This window comes from Ranitomeya imitator, chromosome 2 (genome assembly GCF_032444005.1).
Source record: "Ranitomeya imitator isolate aRanImi1 chromosome 2, aRanImi1.pri, whole genome shotgun sequence".
Classification (NCBI taxonomy): domain Eukaryota; kingdom Metazoa; phylum Chordata; class Amphibia; order Anura; family Dendrobatidae; genus Ranitomeya; species Ranitomeya imitator.
The window spans coordinates 771738583-771754819 of NC_091283.1; the positions used below are offsets into that span (position 1 = coordinate 771738583).

General features: G+C 45.5%; 1 protein-coding gene and 2 long non-coding RNA genes across 5 annotated transcripts in view; all 3 read right to left on the reverse strand.

Moving 5' to 3' along the window:
- The window catches only part of LOC138665731 (uncharacterized), a 101943-nt gene that overhangs the window by 14768 nt on the left and 70938 nt on the right, over positions 1 to 16237 (reverse strand). The gene's annotated exons all lie outside the window — the stretch shown is intronic.
- On the reverse strand, positions 376 to 1685 carry LOC138667770 (uncharacterized). Of its 3 annotated transcripts, none has more exons than XR_011318930.1 (3): positions 1619 to 1685; positions 784 to 885; positions 376 to 583 (listed from the first exon to the last, which is right to left on the reverse strand). It is a non-coding gene; the product is annotated as an uncharacterized lncRNA (long non-coding RNA). The 3 variants fall into 3 exon arrangements; XR_011318929.1 differs by lacking the exon at positions 1619 to 1685 and adding an exon at positions 1215 to 1273; XR_011318928.1 differs by lacking the exon at positions 1619 to 1685 and adding an exon at positions 1010 to 1090.
- On the reverse strand, positions 7259 to 9423 carry LOC138667771 (uncharacterized). Its single transcript, XM_069755865.1, has 2 exons — positions 8692 to 9423; positions 7259 to 8192 (listed from the first exon to the last, which is right to left on the reverse strand). Exons 1-2 carry the CDS (start codon positions 9133 to 9135, stop codon positions 7392 to 7394), a joined length of 1245 nt encoding a protein of 414 aa, XP_069611966.1. The 5' UTR covers positions 9136 to 9423; the 3' UTR covers positions 7259 to 7391.

Here is a 16237-nt window from a genome sequence, read left to right on the forward strand (position 1 = left end):
GCGGACAGAGCCCTCATATTACAATGGTTGGTCACAGTGTCAGACACCAATGCGACACAATGTTCCCGTTTCCCACTTCGTCCAGCCACCCCCTAACTCCTACACGCCAATACCTTCACATATGGCTTCGCCCATCAGGCACCCAAGTTATCAGCCGGAAGAATCGGCGTATCACGATTTGTGATTTCCTAACTTATTTTACATTACTTTTTTTTTATTGTCTTGTTAACATAATGTGTTAAATAAAAGCTTTTCTTTGAAATTCTATCACGACTGTTTGATTGGTGTGTCTCGATCACAGCACTGTATGAGGGCACAAATTAACGTAACAAAGTCATGTACATTTAACTAATACAAAAAAAAAATGAATCATAGTTTAACTAAATTTTTTTAATGTAACAACAAAAAATTTTTTAACCCGGTAATAATATGTATTATTGTCCCGCCTCCAACAGTTGGCACATGTCTTTAATCTTATTCAACTCTCCGATTGCCAGATTCTGCTGCTCCTGAATCTGCGCCAGAGTCACGCACAGCCTTTCAATCCTGGCTTTAACATCTACGATGGTCACACTGCCGGCTGCTGTTGTTGAGAAAGCATAAAAACATAACATTAATACCACAGTATTATCCAGATAGTGGGCTGTGATCACATCCCCATAATAGCGTAAAGGATGAATGAAACATCTGAGGCGGCGGAAGGCTCTGAAACGGCCCTTGATGTACAGGGTTACATAGAGAGATGCAGTGAGTGACAATCTTAAGCGAGTTGGAAAAACTTACGTGGCAAGACCTCGTCTGGGGTCATATTCTCCGGAAGAGCATCAGGGGGCCAGTACTGCGGTGACTGGGATGCCTCGGGGTGGCTGCGCTGTTTCTTTGCCTCTGTGAAGGGAAAAAAACAAAAAAATATTTAACATAAATGGCAACAGTGACTGCAGTTGAGGGGGGGGGGGGGGGAAGAGGGGACCTGCCACCAATTTCTAATCACATTATTGTGGGAACCTACTAGGTTGTTCAGCCGTTGACCCAGATGGCGCATGGACATGTGAGGCGGGGTGGGAAGCCTCGTGGCTGCGGCGCTGTGTCTTTGCCTCTGTGAAGGGAAATTTTTTTTTTTTTTTTAACATAAATGCCAACAGTGACTGCAGTTGTGGGGGGGGGGAAGAGGGGACCTGCCACCAAATCCTGAACACATTATTGTGGGAACCTACTAGGTTGTTCAGCCGTTGACCCAGAGGGCGCACGGACATGTGAGGCGGGGTGGGAAGCCTCATGGCTGCGGCGCTTGGTCTTTGCCTCTGTGAAGGGAAATTTTTTTTTTTTTTTTTTAACATAAATGCCAACAGTGACTGCAGTTGTGGGGGGGGAAGGGGACCTGCCACCAAATCCGGAACACATTATTGTGGGAACCTACTGGGTTGTTGAGTCGTTGACCCAGAGGGCGCACGGACATGTGAGGCGGGGTGGGAAGCCTCGTGGCTGCGGCGCTGTGTCGTTGCCTCTGTGAGGGAAAAAAAAAAATTTTTTTTACATAAATGGCAACAGTCACTGCAGGTGGGGGGGGGGAAGAGGGGACCTGCCACCAAAACCTAATCACATTATTGTGGGAACCTACTAGGATCTGTAGGCACGGAGGGCAACTCTGGATCAGAGTCCGTGTCAAAGGCCTGGTAAACTCGACTGCGGCGCTGTGTCTTTGCCTCTGTGAAGGGAAAAAATAAAAAAATTTTTTTTACATAAAAAACATTTTTTTTACATAAATGGCAACAGTGACTGCAGGTGGGGGGGGGGGGAGAGGGGACCTTACAACAAATCCTAATCACATTATTGGGTGAACCTGCTGGGTTGTTGAGCCGTTGACCCAGAGGGCGCACGGACATCTGAGGCGGGGTGGGAAGCCTCGTGGCTGCGGCGCTGTGTCGTTGCCTCTGTGAGGGGAAAAAATAAAAAATTTTTTTTTACATAAATGGCAACAGTGACTGCAGGTGGGGGGGGGGTAGAGGGGACCTTACAACAAATCCTAATCACATTATTGGGTGAACCTACTGGGTTGTTGAGCCGTTGACTCGGAGGGCACAGCGATATCTGAGGCGGTGTGGGATGCCTCATGGCGGCGTCAGTGTGTCTTTGCGTCTGTGAAGGAAAAAATAATGTTCGATCAGCAGATATGGCAACAGTGATATTTGACCATAGCAGGGCCACATAGTGCTCTGCACCTTTCATTGTTGCACCATAGCAGGGCCACATAGTGCTCTGCACCATTCATTATTGCACCATAGCAGGGCCACATAGTGCTCTGCACCTTTCATTGTTGCACCATAGCAGGGCCACATAGTGCTCTGCACCTTTCATTATTGCACCATAGCAGGGCCACATAGTGCTCTGCACCATTCATTATTGCACCATAGCAGGGCCACATAGTGCTCTGCACCTTTCATTGTTGCACCATAGCAGGGCCACATATTGCTCTGCACCATTCATTATTGCACCATAGCAGGGCCACATAGTGCTCTGCACCTTTCATTGTTGCACCATAGCAGGGCCACATAGTGCTCTGCACCTTTCATTATTGCACCATAGCAGGGCCACATAGTGCTCTGCACCATTCATTATTGCACCATAGCAGGGCCACATAGTGCTCTGCACCTTTCATTATTGCACCATAGCAGGGCCACATAGTGCTCTGCACCTTTCATCGTTGCACCATAGCAGGGCCACATAGTGCTCTGCACCTTTCATTGTTGCACCATAGCAGGGCCACATAGTGCTCTGCACCATTCATTATTGCACCATAGCAGGGCCACATAGTGCTCTGCACCTTTCATTGTTGCACCATAGCAGGGCCACATAGTGCTCTGCACCATTCATTATTGCACCATAGCAGGGCCACATAGTGCTCTGCACCATTCATTATTGCACCATAGCAGGGCCACATAGTGCTCTGCACCTTTCATTATTGCATCATAGCAGGGCCACATAGTGCTCTGCACCTTTCATTGTTGCACCATAGCAGGGCCACATAGTGCTCTGCACCTTTCATTATTGCACCATAGCAGGGACACATAGTGCTCTGCACCATTCATTATTGCACCATAGCAGGGCCACATAGTGCTCTGCACCTTTCATTGTTGCACCATAGCAGGGCCACATAGTGCTCTGCACCTTTCATTGTTGCACCATAGCAGGGCCACATAGTGCTCTGCACCTTTCATTATTGCACCATAGCAGGGACACATAGTGCTCTGCACCATTCATTATTGCACCATAGCAGGGCCACATAGTGCTCTGCACCTTTCATTATTGCATCATAGCAGGGCCACATAGTGCTCTGCACCTTTCATTGTTGCACCATAGCAGGGCCACATAGTGCTCTGCACCATTCATTATTGCACCATAGCAGGGCCACATAGTGCTCTGCACCTTTCATTGTTGCACCATAGCAGGGCCACATAGTGCTCTGCACCTTTCATTATTGCACCATAGCAGGGCCACATAGTGCTCTGCACCATTCATTATTGCACCATAGCAGGGCCACATAGTGCTCTGCACCTTTCATTGTTGCACCATAGCAGGGCCACATAGTGCTCTGCACCATTCATTATTGCACCATAGCAGGGCCACATAGTGCTCTGCACCTTTCATTGTTGCACCATAGCAGGGCCCCATAGTGCTCTGCACCTTTCATTATTGCACCATAGCAGGGCCACATAGTGCTCTGCACCATTCATTATTGCACCATAGCAGGGCCACATAGTGCTCTGCACCTTTCATTATTGCACCATAGCAGGGCCACATAGTGCTCTGCACCTTTCATCGTTGCACCATAGCAGGGCCACATAGTGCTCTGCACCTTTCATTGTTGCACCATAGCAGGGCCACATAGTGCTCTGCACCATTCATTATTGCACCATAGCAGGGCCACATAGTGCTCTGCACCTTTCATTGTTGCACCATAGCAGGGCCACATAGTGCTCTGCACCATTCATTATTGCACCATAGCAGGGCCACATAGTGCTCTGCACCATTCATTATTGCACCATAGCAGGGCCACATAGTGCTCTGCACCTTTCATTATTGCACCATAGCAGGGCCACATAGTGCTCTGCACCTTTCATTGTTGCACCATAGCAGGGCCACATAGTGCTCTGCACCTTTCATTATTGCACCATAGCAGGGACACATAGTGCTCTGCACCATTCATTATTGCACCATAGCAGGGCCACATAGTGCTCTGCACCTTTCATTATTGCACCATAGCAGGGCCACATAGTGCTCTGCACCTTTCATTGTTGCACCATAGCAGGGCCACATAGTGCTCTGCACCTTTCATTATTGCACCATAGCAGGGACACATAGTGCTCTGCACCATTCATTATTGCACCATAGCAGGGCCACATAGTGCTCTGCACCTTTCATTATTGCACCATAGCAGGGCCACATAGTGCTCTGCACCTTTCATTGTTGCACCATAGCAGGGCCACATAGTGCTCTGCACCTTTCATTGTTGCACCATAGCAGGGCCACATAGTGCTCTGCACCATTCATTATTGCACCATAGCAGGGCCACATAGTGCTCTGCTCCTTTCATTATTGCACCATAGCAGGGCCACATACACACCACATACACACCCAATTAACCCTTCGCCGTGCAATACTTTTGGGTACCTGCGTACTCACCACTGCGGATCTCACGGCGAAGCTCCTGCAGGCGCGCTGGGCTTTTTGATTTAAGATCTCCCCATTTCTTCACAATCTGGGCCTTACTTCTCGTTATCCCAAACTGCTTCCTGAGGCCCTCAGACACCACCCGCACAACTTCATCCTTGTGCTGGTTGCGGTGCAGCACCAGCCCTGTGGTTTCATACTGCATCTGATCCATAGTGGTAATCATGAACTTTAGCTCTGGGACACCCATAGGAGGATCACGTCGCCTGGCAGCCATTTTAAGGATGTCAGGGAAGCAAAGCAAGGTAGCGCAGGCACGCAGGAACGCTGTAACGTCATCACGCCGTCATATACCACGAGCGCACATTACGTGCCGCACCGGCGTTATATCTTCATCGTTCGAACGTCATTTACTATGTGCGTTCCTTCTGTAGCGCTCAACCGTCACAAATGTGACGCTGTCCATAAACGGCAACGCTATAGCGATGCGGATCGCGCGGGAGAACTGCACAGTTAAGGACTTCCTCTGGGCGTGGTTAGGTGCTGCTTTATAGCGTCTTTTTATTTGTAATGGCTGGAAGACAGAGATCTGCCCCTTTGGGGCACACCGAGCTCCGGTTTTTGGTACATCGCATGGATGCACTTGATTATGAGTGCCAGAAGACTCTCCCAGCACACCCGAACCAACATAAGCAGGAGGTGCTGCGTCGCATTGTCCAAATGCTGGATAGGAGGTTTGGCATCCGCCGGAGTGCGCAGCAGTTGCGTAAGAAATGGGCTGACCTCCGACACAAAAATCCACACCTTCTTGCTGAGTTGCGTGCGGAGACAAGGCGAGGCAAGTACCAGTATGGGGGAATTGGGCGATGCACGCTTTTATGAGGAGGTAGGCCTGCGGGCTATTTTTTTTTGGGGGGGGCTCTGGAATCCCTGTTCTTTGTTTTTAAAACATTGCTTTTCTTTCATTTATGTGTAGAGAGAAGGCGACGGCAACACAGACCTGCCATTGCTGCCAGTTCTCCTTCATCCACCAACAGCAGCAGGCCACAGCCCAGGACCTCACGTAAGTGTACCATCACTCATAGAAATGTAATTATAGCATAGGTGACATAACAGTGTAGCGTACATATTGTATACATTATCCTGCGCGCACAGTGCCCGGAGGAGAAATAATGGCAGCTAATCAGTAGACGCGCACAGCCGTGATGCTCTTCTAGTACTGCGGCATACACACCGTGTCGCACATAATACGGAGCACACACAGCGCCGCACACACAACGACGTACACACCGTGCCGCTAACACAGTACCACGTACACATCGTACGGAACACACAATATGGAGCACACACAGTACTACACATATAAAAGACAAGCTTCTCTGTTACAACTTCTCCAAATGCTGCTGCAAAACACGATCAGAACACAGCGTTCATTCCCTTTGAATTTTAGGACTAATTAAAGCAGGAACCGTATTGGTTTAAATGATTCCCTTTGCTCTGCACTTGGTTTATAACATACAGTATAGGAATGTCTAAACATTTTGTTTGTTTCATTTATGTGTAGAGAGAAGGCGCCGGCAACAGGCACCTCTCATTGAGACAAGCTCTCCTTCATCCGCCACCAGCGGCAGCCCAGAGCCCGGGACCTCAACATGTTTATTGACCATGCGGCCTCGCACCCCAACACCACCCTCAACACCTCCCTTCCGGCCCTCATTTTCCTCCCCCGGGTCGGCGGCCTTCTCCCCAAAAGCTACCATACGTAAGTGACAAAAACAGCGAGCGCTTTGCAACGGCGTGTTCCATAGTTAAACAGATCTGTTATTATTTCCTTTTAGCAGCAGTGGCCAGATGTCATGGATGGGAAATAAGCAGTAGTGGTTCTGGCAATGAAGAACCGGCGTCCCTTCTCCGTAAGTATTAAGATAATACGAGTGGATATCTCGGTGGAATGTCACAATTGACAACAAAAACTGTAAAATTTAATTTAAAAAAAAAAAAGCCCTGTGTGCCCGGACCAAATAGAAATTTACAACACACTCAATTTGGTCCAGCAACAGAGGTCGATAGGTATTTTCAGCGGAATCACCATCAGTTCTCCAACCTCTTCTATCCACAGAACCGCCCACCGTGAGAGACCTCCTGGCCAGACAACTGCGCCTGGAACGTACAGCAGCGCTCCTGCAGCAGACAGCAGCGCTCCTCCAGACTCAAGTTGAGCAGCAGGGCGTGATACTGCGACACCTGTTGGGCCGTGGAAGAAGATAATTTTTCTTTTTTATTGTTTTTTTGGTTATGTTATATTTTGGAGTTAGATTGTTACATATAAAGAAATTGTTATCTAAAAAAAAAAAAATCTCATTATTTAATGTTTATGGAGCTATAAGGGTTTACAACACTATTTTTTCGGCATCTCATCACATTTTAAGTCATTTACAGAGGTTTATATGATTGAAAATACGATTCTGTGTGGGTACACCTTTGTTTGTGTGCATGGCAGAGCTTGGAATGGAAGGAAGTCAACATTTGACTTTGGAATGCAATATAGACCGACCGCTATAACGTAGTATCTAAAATGAACAATCAACAATAACGGGAGAAATAAATACAATTTAATTTTATTACAGAAAAGACAGTGACCTACTCGCAAATTTACATTGTGGACACGAAAGCATAACATACATATTGTTGAGTAAACAGCAAAACAAAAAGAAATATTTTTTTTATACGGCGCGATCCTGCCAGGGTACAGCTCCAGAACCATTAAAGTACTGACAGTATTTTTCTCGACAGTCCCTTGCATCGTCTGCCTGTCTGCCAGATCCAAGTGCTTGAAGAGCTGTTAAATTATCAGGTTGTGTACGCCATTCCCCGGGCACAATATCTCCGGTTCTTGGGTCCACTGCATCAATAAACGAAGGAGGAGAATAGGAGCTCGTATCATGATGTCTCAGGAAATTATGGAGCACACAGCATGCCAAAACCACAAAGTCTATAGACGGCAGCTTCAAGTTGATAGCTGTGTGGAACACTCTAAACCGATTAGCCATAATCCCAAAGGCATTTTCAACCACACGACGGGCCCTCGACAACCGGTAATTATAGATTCGGCGCTCCGGTGTGAGTGTTCTCTGTGCAAATGGCTTCAGCAAATGTGGATGAAGAGGGAAAGCTTCGTCTGCGATGAAAACAAAATTGAGGTTTGCTTTTGTGTCTTCATTTACTGGCAACTGCAGTTGATTGTTCCTTAAGCTTTCCCCAAATGAAGTGTGTTCAAAAACTCCACCGTCGGAGACTCGACCATTCATGCCAACATCCACATCGACGAACTCATAGTTCGCATTGACAAGGGCCATGAGGATCACACTGAAATATCCTTTGTAGTTGAAAAAAAAGGATCCAGAGTTGGCTGTTTGCATGATGCGCACATGCTTTCCATCTAATGCACCACCGCAGTTTGGAAACTGCCACAGCTCATCAAAATCGGAAGCAATCTTCTTCCAGTCCTCCGCCGTCTTGGGAAACTGCAAGATGAGAAGGAAACATGTACAAATTAGGTCAAATATATTGTTGTGCACATACACTCTCATGTGGACATCCTAGAGTGATTGACGCACAGTTTTGATTAGTATAACAAAGTTATAGTCAACAATCCTGAATATGCAGGCAGCCATTTTATCAGACGGCTTCACTGACTGAGAGGGGGTGCAAAACAATGTATCAAAATAATATAACCTATTAAATTACGTTGGGAGCAGCAAATAAAAGAAGGGTGGCGCAGGATTGGAGCAGCACATGTCAGAATGGAGCCGCAAAATGGGAGCAGCACATGTCAGAATGGAGGCGCAGGATGGCGCAGGATCGCAGCAGCACATGTCAGAATGGGGGCGCAGGATGGGAGCAGCACATGATAGGATGTAGAACATATACCAATAGAAATGCGCGCAACCAGGGCGTAGAACGGGTTAAATAGCTAGTATAATATATCGACATAACACAACAGCCAAAATAATATAGTAGTACCTCCATATAATGCCTTAAGCTGTGCACAATGGCCTCGCATGTCTCCGGAATCACAACGCTCAGGAAAGGTCTGGAAACAGCTGCGGAAAACTGCAAATCCTGAAGAGACCTTCCTGTTGCCAGGAACCGCAGTGTCACCGCCAACCTTTCATCCACGGGCACGGCTGCACGCATCGGCGTATCACGCCTTTGTATGAGTGACGTAACAGCAGACAGTATTATTTGGAAGGATTCCTCTGACATCCGAAGGTAGTTTCGGAAATCATGAGGGTTATTGTCACGTAACTCTCTTATGAGACCCATGTGTGACAATGTGGATCTTTTCTGCAGCCAGCTCCGGGTCCACATGCGACGTTTTCGTTTAGGACGTCTCTCCTCTTGGAGACGTGCTGCCTCAAACACCAGGGCAGCAGCAACAACAGAACTCTCATCGGAAGTGAGCATAGTTCCTAAAAATAAAACAAATGTACAATAAATACACGTGCTTACAAAACAATGTTTTGACCATTGATCTAATAACTATATATGTTACTACTGGCATTAAATGGGGCAGTCAACCATCTCGATCTGTAAAAGGATTAATTAATTGGGCCACGCTACAGCTGTGTACCTGAGGTTCTCTGGCCTACCCTACCCTACTCTCCATAAAGGAACAATCGACCACGCTCCAGCGTTTATCCCCGTTGAAGCGCAACATCTGCTACGCTGTAGCGTTATGCATACCTTTTGCGGTAAAAGTCTGTAGTTATAGTAGTTATAAAAGTACAGGGAATCCAGCGAATTTAGGAGTTCTGCATCCAGCACGTGCTACAGAGAGAAATGAATAGAGCGCTCGACAGCTCCGGTTTTATCCGCTTGGAACAATAGTCCTTTGTCTGTCGAATGAGCGCACAGTATTGTACCGCCCAATCAGCACACGGGAGGTGGAGAATTTTGCGCTCCTACGTAGCCAGCTCCTCCGCCCTTTACATCGTATACAATATCGTGCACACCTTTGTTACACCATGCGATCATGCCGCCACAGCGGGACACTAGACGACGAAAGGAAGTTTGAAACGATGTGCTACGACGTACGATTCACAGCGGGGTCCCTGATCGCAGGAGCGTGTCACACACTGCGATATCGTAACTATATCGCTCGAACGTCACGAATCGTGCCGTCGTAGCGATCAAAATTGTACTGTGTGACGGTACCCTAAGTCCCTGAGGGGTCTAGTTTCCAAAATGGTGCCACTTGTGGGGGGTTTCTACTGTTTAGGTACATCAGAGGCTCTCCAAATGCGCCATGGCGTTGTCATGGCGTCTTCTCTCGATTTCAGTCAATTTTGCATTCAAAACATGAAACAGTGCTCCTTCCCTTCCGAGCCCTGCCGTGCATCCAAACACCGGTCTTCCTCCACACATGGAATATTAGAATACTCAGTAGAAATTGCACAATAATTATTTTGGTCCATTTTCTCATGCTACCTTTGTTCAAATAAAAAAATTGGTGCTAAAAGATGGTTTTTGTGGAAAACATGTGATTTTTAATTTTCACGGCACTACATTATAAACTTATGTGAAGCACTTGGGGTTTCAGGGTGCTTAACTGCTTAACAAACATCTATATAAGTCCCTGAGGGGTCTAGTTTCCAAAATGGTGCCACTTGTGGGGGGTTTCTACTGTTTAGGTACATCAGAGGCTCACCAAATGCGCCAATGGCGATCTCATGGCGTCTTCTCTCGATTTCAGCCAATTTTACGTTCAAAACCTCAAACGGTGCTCCTTCCATTCTGAGCCCTGCCGTGCTCCTAAAAAGTGGTCTTCCTCCACACATGGGGTATTGGTGTACTCAGGAGAAATTGCTCAACAAATATTGTGGTTCATTTTTTCCTGCTACCCTTGAGAAAATGAAAAAAAATTGAGCCCGAATTAAAATTTTTGTGAAAAAAGTTAAATGTTCGGTTTTTTTCCTTCCACGTTGCTTCAGTTCTTGTGAAGCACGTGAAGGGTAAATAAACTTCTTGAATGTGGTTCTTAACATCTTGAAGGGTGTAGTTTTAAGAATTTTTTCCCATGAGGGTATTTTCTGTCATATAGGCCACTTCAAATGTGAGGTGGTCCCTAAAAAAATTGGTTTTGTAAATTTTGTTGGAAAATCGCTGGTCAACTTTGAACCCTTATAACTTCCTAAGAAAAACAAATTATGCTTCAAAAATTGTGCTGATGTAAAGAAGACATGTGAGAAATGTTATTTATTATCTATGACATAATGCTTTGATTTAGGGGCATAAAAAATTAAAAGTTTGAAAACTGTTGTCAGAATCACCGGGATCCATTGAAGCGTTCCAGAGCTATAACCACATAACGTGACAGTGGTCAGATTTCAAAATTAAGGCCTGGTCATTAACCTACAAAGTGGCTTGGTCATTAAGGGGTTAATGGACTTTATTCTGGGTGTGTGTTTATTTACAATATAACTGTAGGATTAGTAATGGTCAGGCGTCTTATAGATGCATATCCATTACTAATCCGTGGGCTTGATTTCACCTGATAATACAAAGGTGACATAAACCCCAGAAATATGAACACCACTTACCACCGGCTCAGGGCAAGTGGGAAAAGCCAGGCAAAGTGTCAGAATTGGTGCATCTAATAGATGTGCTTTTTCTGGGTCAGCTGTGAGGTGCTATTTTTAGGTTGGGGGGCTAATATCCATGGTCCCTTAACAGCCTGACAATTTCTGTCTGCTTTAGCTTGGCGCTTTGTAAAAAAAGTAATGAAAAAATATGTGCGGCCCCCTCTATTCATGATAACGAGCCTTGCTAACAGTGACAGCTGAGAGTTGCATCCCCCAGATTTGTCTGGCTGGTTATCAAAAATACCGGGAAACTCCATGTCATTTTTTAAAACTTATTTATTTATAGCGATGATGAATACTCCCATAAGCCGCCGCCTGCTCTTGTGTTTAACAATTGAATGCAGCTCTCAACATTGTCCCCTTCTCGCGCTTACCCAGTGAGAGCAGTGGACAGTGATGTGAGCTATCTTCACTTCAGCACCCAGCTCCAGGGAACAGCGTGAACAGTATCGCTGATTCCCAGGCACCAGTACGTGTCATACTGATGACACACGGATGTCATCTGTGTGTAATCAGGTTGCGGGGTGTCTTGCGGCCTGTGCAGCTACCGGAAACACTGACATCTGAAAGAGCCCTTAGTGAATTTGATCATTTACCGAACTATTGCCGACTTTTTCCGATTTTTAGGGAAGAAGCTCGGGAATCCAAACACAAATCCAAATGTGCAACGTTCGTGCTGAATTTGAGATTGGCGAACATTTTCTTAACAAGTTCGCTCATCTCTAGAAATGTGTCCCAGTTACGGATCCAGCCATGAGCTCATCCATCTGGTTTGACAAAAATCACTGTCATCCGAGTCCAATGTAGGCTCACAGAGATAATAGAGAAGATGGAGGAATTCTCCATCTTCTCCACACCTGTGCTGTGATTCTCTCATGCAAAAGAATCGGATTACACTCAGATGACACTTGGCTCAAGCTCTGACAAAGCTTGAGCCAAGTATCAATAGCATAGTTGGCCTGATTCTCTCGCACTAGAGAATAAACACCAGTATGAGCGAGACCACAGGGTAAAATCTGTATTCAGTGAAGACAGACTTTACCATTACTTAGATAGGAGATGGCAGCTGTTACTAAGGGAGAGGTAGCCCACTCCTTCTTTTAATCATCTAGATGCTGCGATGATGATTGTTTTATTTAAATGAAAAAAATAATCTTTTCATGATCAAGCAAAGGACACAGAGGTGACTGGCTCATAGTCTGTCTACCACGTGAAAAGACTTTTTTTCTGCTTGAAGTTAACAACAAAGATCCTTTAAGATGAAAGTCATCCAAGATCTTGAATACAATGGGGAATTGGTACATAAAGTGAATTGAAATATACATTTGCATAAATTGGATAATTAAAAGTATATTTTTAATTAAATAATGAGCCATATTTGTTTGCTGAAACTGGAATAGCCCTTTAGGGACTGAAGTTGAGAAACACTGTGTTTGAGCCAGCAAAGAAAAGCCCGAAGGAAGCTGCTAGGCATATCATGTGAAAAAAATAAGTACCGTATTTGCATTTCATTTTGGTGATAGACTACAGGTCATAATCGGGTATTTTTTTCAAGTCTTCTAGAATCTTGAGCTCTTTTCTTTTTTTGGGTGAATTTTTATCAGAAGCTCAGGTTGATTTTAGAATTTAATGGTTGTTATTTAGCTCATGGAGACCTAAATATAGAACAATATGATAATTCCCTTTGCATGTGAGGAAAATCAATTGCATTGTCCTTAAACAATTCAGAGATTCCTCAAATGTTAAACTCAAATAGCCTGTAAAGCAATAATAGATTGGAGAACAAAAAGCCAAAGGCAATAGCAATGGATATCTTAACTGCTTTCCGCTACATTAATTTACTAAAGGAATAATGTTTCTTTTCACATTCAGGTTCAAATCATAAGTCAGGACTAACAATAAAACCCATAAAATCTCTAAATTGTCTAAAGTTACAACTTCAAGGGAGAATGTACTCAAGTATTTCTGTTTAATGATGAGCAAATTATGATTTTTTATTGTAAATGTAATCAATTACATAATATATAAATATTAGAATTATTATCAGAATAATACTTAGAACTGTTGGAGTAGTATTACAGTGTTTTGCATTGTGAACTGGAGCAGAATAGGTTGATACTTTTTTCTGCAGATCAAGTGTGTACTTTGCTGTGTAGACTCGGACAGAGTCAACAGAAGATGGAGGATTTAATGTCAGCTATGTTGTATTGTTGCATGTCAAAATGAGGAGGGTTAGTAACACTATACCAGGCACATTATTATCAGCATAAATCTCCACTCTCGATGATTTAACTTAATTCTAATAGTCTGTACTTGACTCAATTAATTCTAGAGATGAACAACCGTTTGAACAACCCCAATGCATGGTCCAGCTCAGTTTCCTCACTCCATGGACAACAGCATCTTATGATTAGCTGGGCAGGCAAGTTGTCAACTGTGCACCGCACACCACACAGGTAATGTCACATGAGGCTAGAGAATCATATGCCGTGCCTGGAAACCCCCGAAGCTCAGGATATTCACACACATCTTGTATCCATGCCCAGAGAGTTCTGGCTTGGTGTGGAGACATAGGGGGGGTCAGTGGGTGCTCTCATCTGCTTGCCTGAGATCACATGGACCAGGGCTCATTCCAATGAATGCCCGCTCTACTTTTTTTGTGTGCAGAATACTACTTAGACAACACAGGGTGAGGGTAAAACAGCTTGGCAATAATTTATTTTACCACCAAACAGACAGTAACATATAGAACAGTCCCAGCAAAATGCCTAAGATGGTACAAAATTACAGAGTCTCACCTTTCCACTGACTCACCGGGATTAGAGCAGTTGCGACTTCAAGACTTACAGGATTGCCTACCCCCACAACTGGCATCTTGCTTTTGGCAGGCACCGACAAAGAGGATGCATGGAGCCAGGTGACCAGAGGATCCCAACATGGCTTCTCCAAACATATCCATGGGGTCAGTGATGGTCAATGGAGCAGATCTGTATTCTTCCAGGCAGGGCCGTAGTCCCTTAAGCTGGCATCCCGTAAAATCGACAAATCTGTGTCTCTCTTCATGGAGCCATAGTGTCCTGTCAGTTGTCTTGTGGAGTGTTCCTGGTAGTGGATTTGTAAACTTACTCCATTTGATGGAGTGCAGCTCCATGTATTATTGTGCGGCTGCACTCCCACTCCGGAGTGCCAGCGCCAGAGCTGGGTTTTCACCTGCGAGACTCGGCCGTATCTCGCGTATGTGTGATCCCGGCCTTACTATTCGTGTTCGTCACCACGAAAATCAGGTGTTTCCCATACTGTCATCCACATGGCAGCGCAAAACACACAGATGGCTCTGACCATCGGTAAGTTAGTTACCGCCTGACAGATGACAGCGTCAGCCAGTATCTGTGACTGGCGGTAAAAAGGCTACTGCCAGTCAAAGGTGTCAGCTGATGAAAGATCACTACTCTTATCAGTGTACGCGTGCTGTCATTGATAAATAAATAATAACAAAATGATGTGGGGTCTCTTCTATTTTTGATAGCCAAAGCATGCAAAGCTGACAGCTGGGGGTGCAACCCTTAGCTGTCAATTTTATCATGGCTGGTTAACAAGAATAAAGAGTGTGAAGGATGACACCAGGGAGCTCATGCAGAATCCCAGCGCTTCCACCACATGTGAAGAAACTGTACCTCGCCACCCCGCCCGACGTCACTATTAAGTCCAAGGGATCACAATATATGCTCTCCTCACTTGCACCAATGTGACCTTCCACATCACCACAGTTTTCCACAGACACTCTCTATCCACACAGGCCCAGGGAGGCATGAGGAATGACAGTATGTGGCTCACACAGTCGCTGACATAGCACCACAATCGTTCACAAAAATGACAGGCTGAAAGACCCCTTTTTACTAGCACCAGTGAAACAGCTCCTGTTCAGCCCAGTAGGACTGCCACCAGTTCTTCGCTATATATAACCCCAGGCTGTTAACGGGATTAAATCAAGGCAAAAACCAGCCCCGCTGGCATGGAAAGTTAAACCGAGAACACGAACGGACATGAGATTCGTGAATCAAGATAAAAGAGCAGCCCAAGGTTAAATTATATATTCAATCGCCTTAAGGGCAAACTAGACAAACCACTATATACTGTATGCAATGGTTATACATATAAAATGGGCAGATATGCAAATACAGTAGTTGTAGGTAGGGTTGAGCGACTTTTCTTTTTATAGGATCGGGTCGGGTTTCACGAAACCCGACTTTTTCAAAAGTCGGGTCGAGTGAAATCGGCCGATCCTATTGAAAAGTCGGGGTTGGGGTCGGCCGAAACACGAAACCCAATGCAGTGCATTGGGTTTCCAATTGTTCCCAGGGTCTGAAGGAGAGGAAACTCTCCTTCAGGCCCTGGGATCCATATTTAAGTGTAAAATAAAGAATCAAAATAAAAAATATTGATATGCTTACCCTCGGACGCGCCCTGGTTCCTTCCTAAGAATGAGCGCCTGAAGGATCTTCGATGATGTCGCGGCTTGTGGTTGGTCGTGTGAGCGGTCACATGGGCTTCACGCGACCAATCACAAGCCGCGACGTCATCTAAGGTCCTTCAGGCGCTGATACTTAGGAAGGAAGGCTGCGGGTTAGAACCAGGGTGCGTCTGAGGGTGAGTATATACCTATTAGGAATATACTCACCCTCGGACGCGCCCTCGGATGCTTCCTTCCTAAGAATTAGCGCCTGAAGGACCTTAGATGACGTTGCGGCTTGTGATTGGTCGCGTGATGACCATGTGACCGCTCACGCGACCAATCACAAGCCGCGACGTCATCAAAGGCCCTTCAGGTGCTCATTCTTAGGAAGGAAGGCTGCCGGTGAGAACCAGGGCGCGTCCGAGGTATATCAATATTTTTTTATTTTGATTCTTTATTTTACACTTAAATA

Excerpts from the sequence above, each read along its gene's own strand:
- LOC138667771 (XM_069755865.1), bottom strand. The coding sequence starts at position 9,135 with ATGCTCACTTCCGATGAGAGTTCTGTTGTTGCTGCTGCCCTGGTGTTT. Across the intron at positions 8,193-8,691 it reads GCTTAAGGCATTATATGGAG|TTTCCCAAGACGGCGGAGGA; the intron begins GTACTACTATAT and ends CTCATCTTGCAG.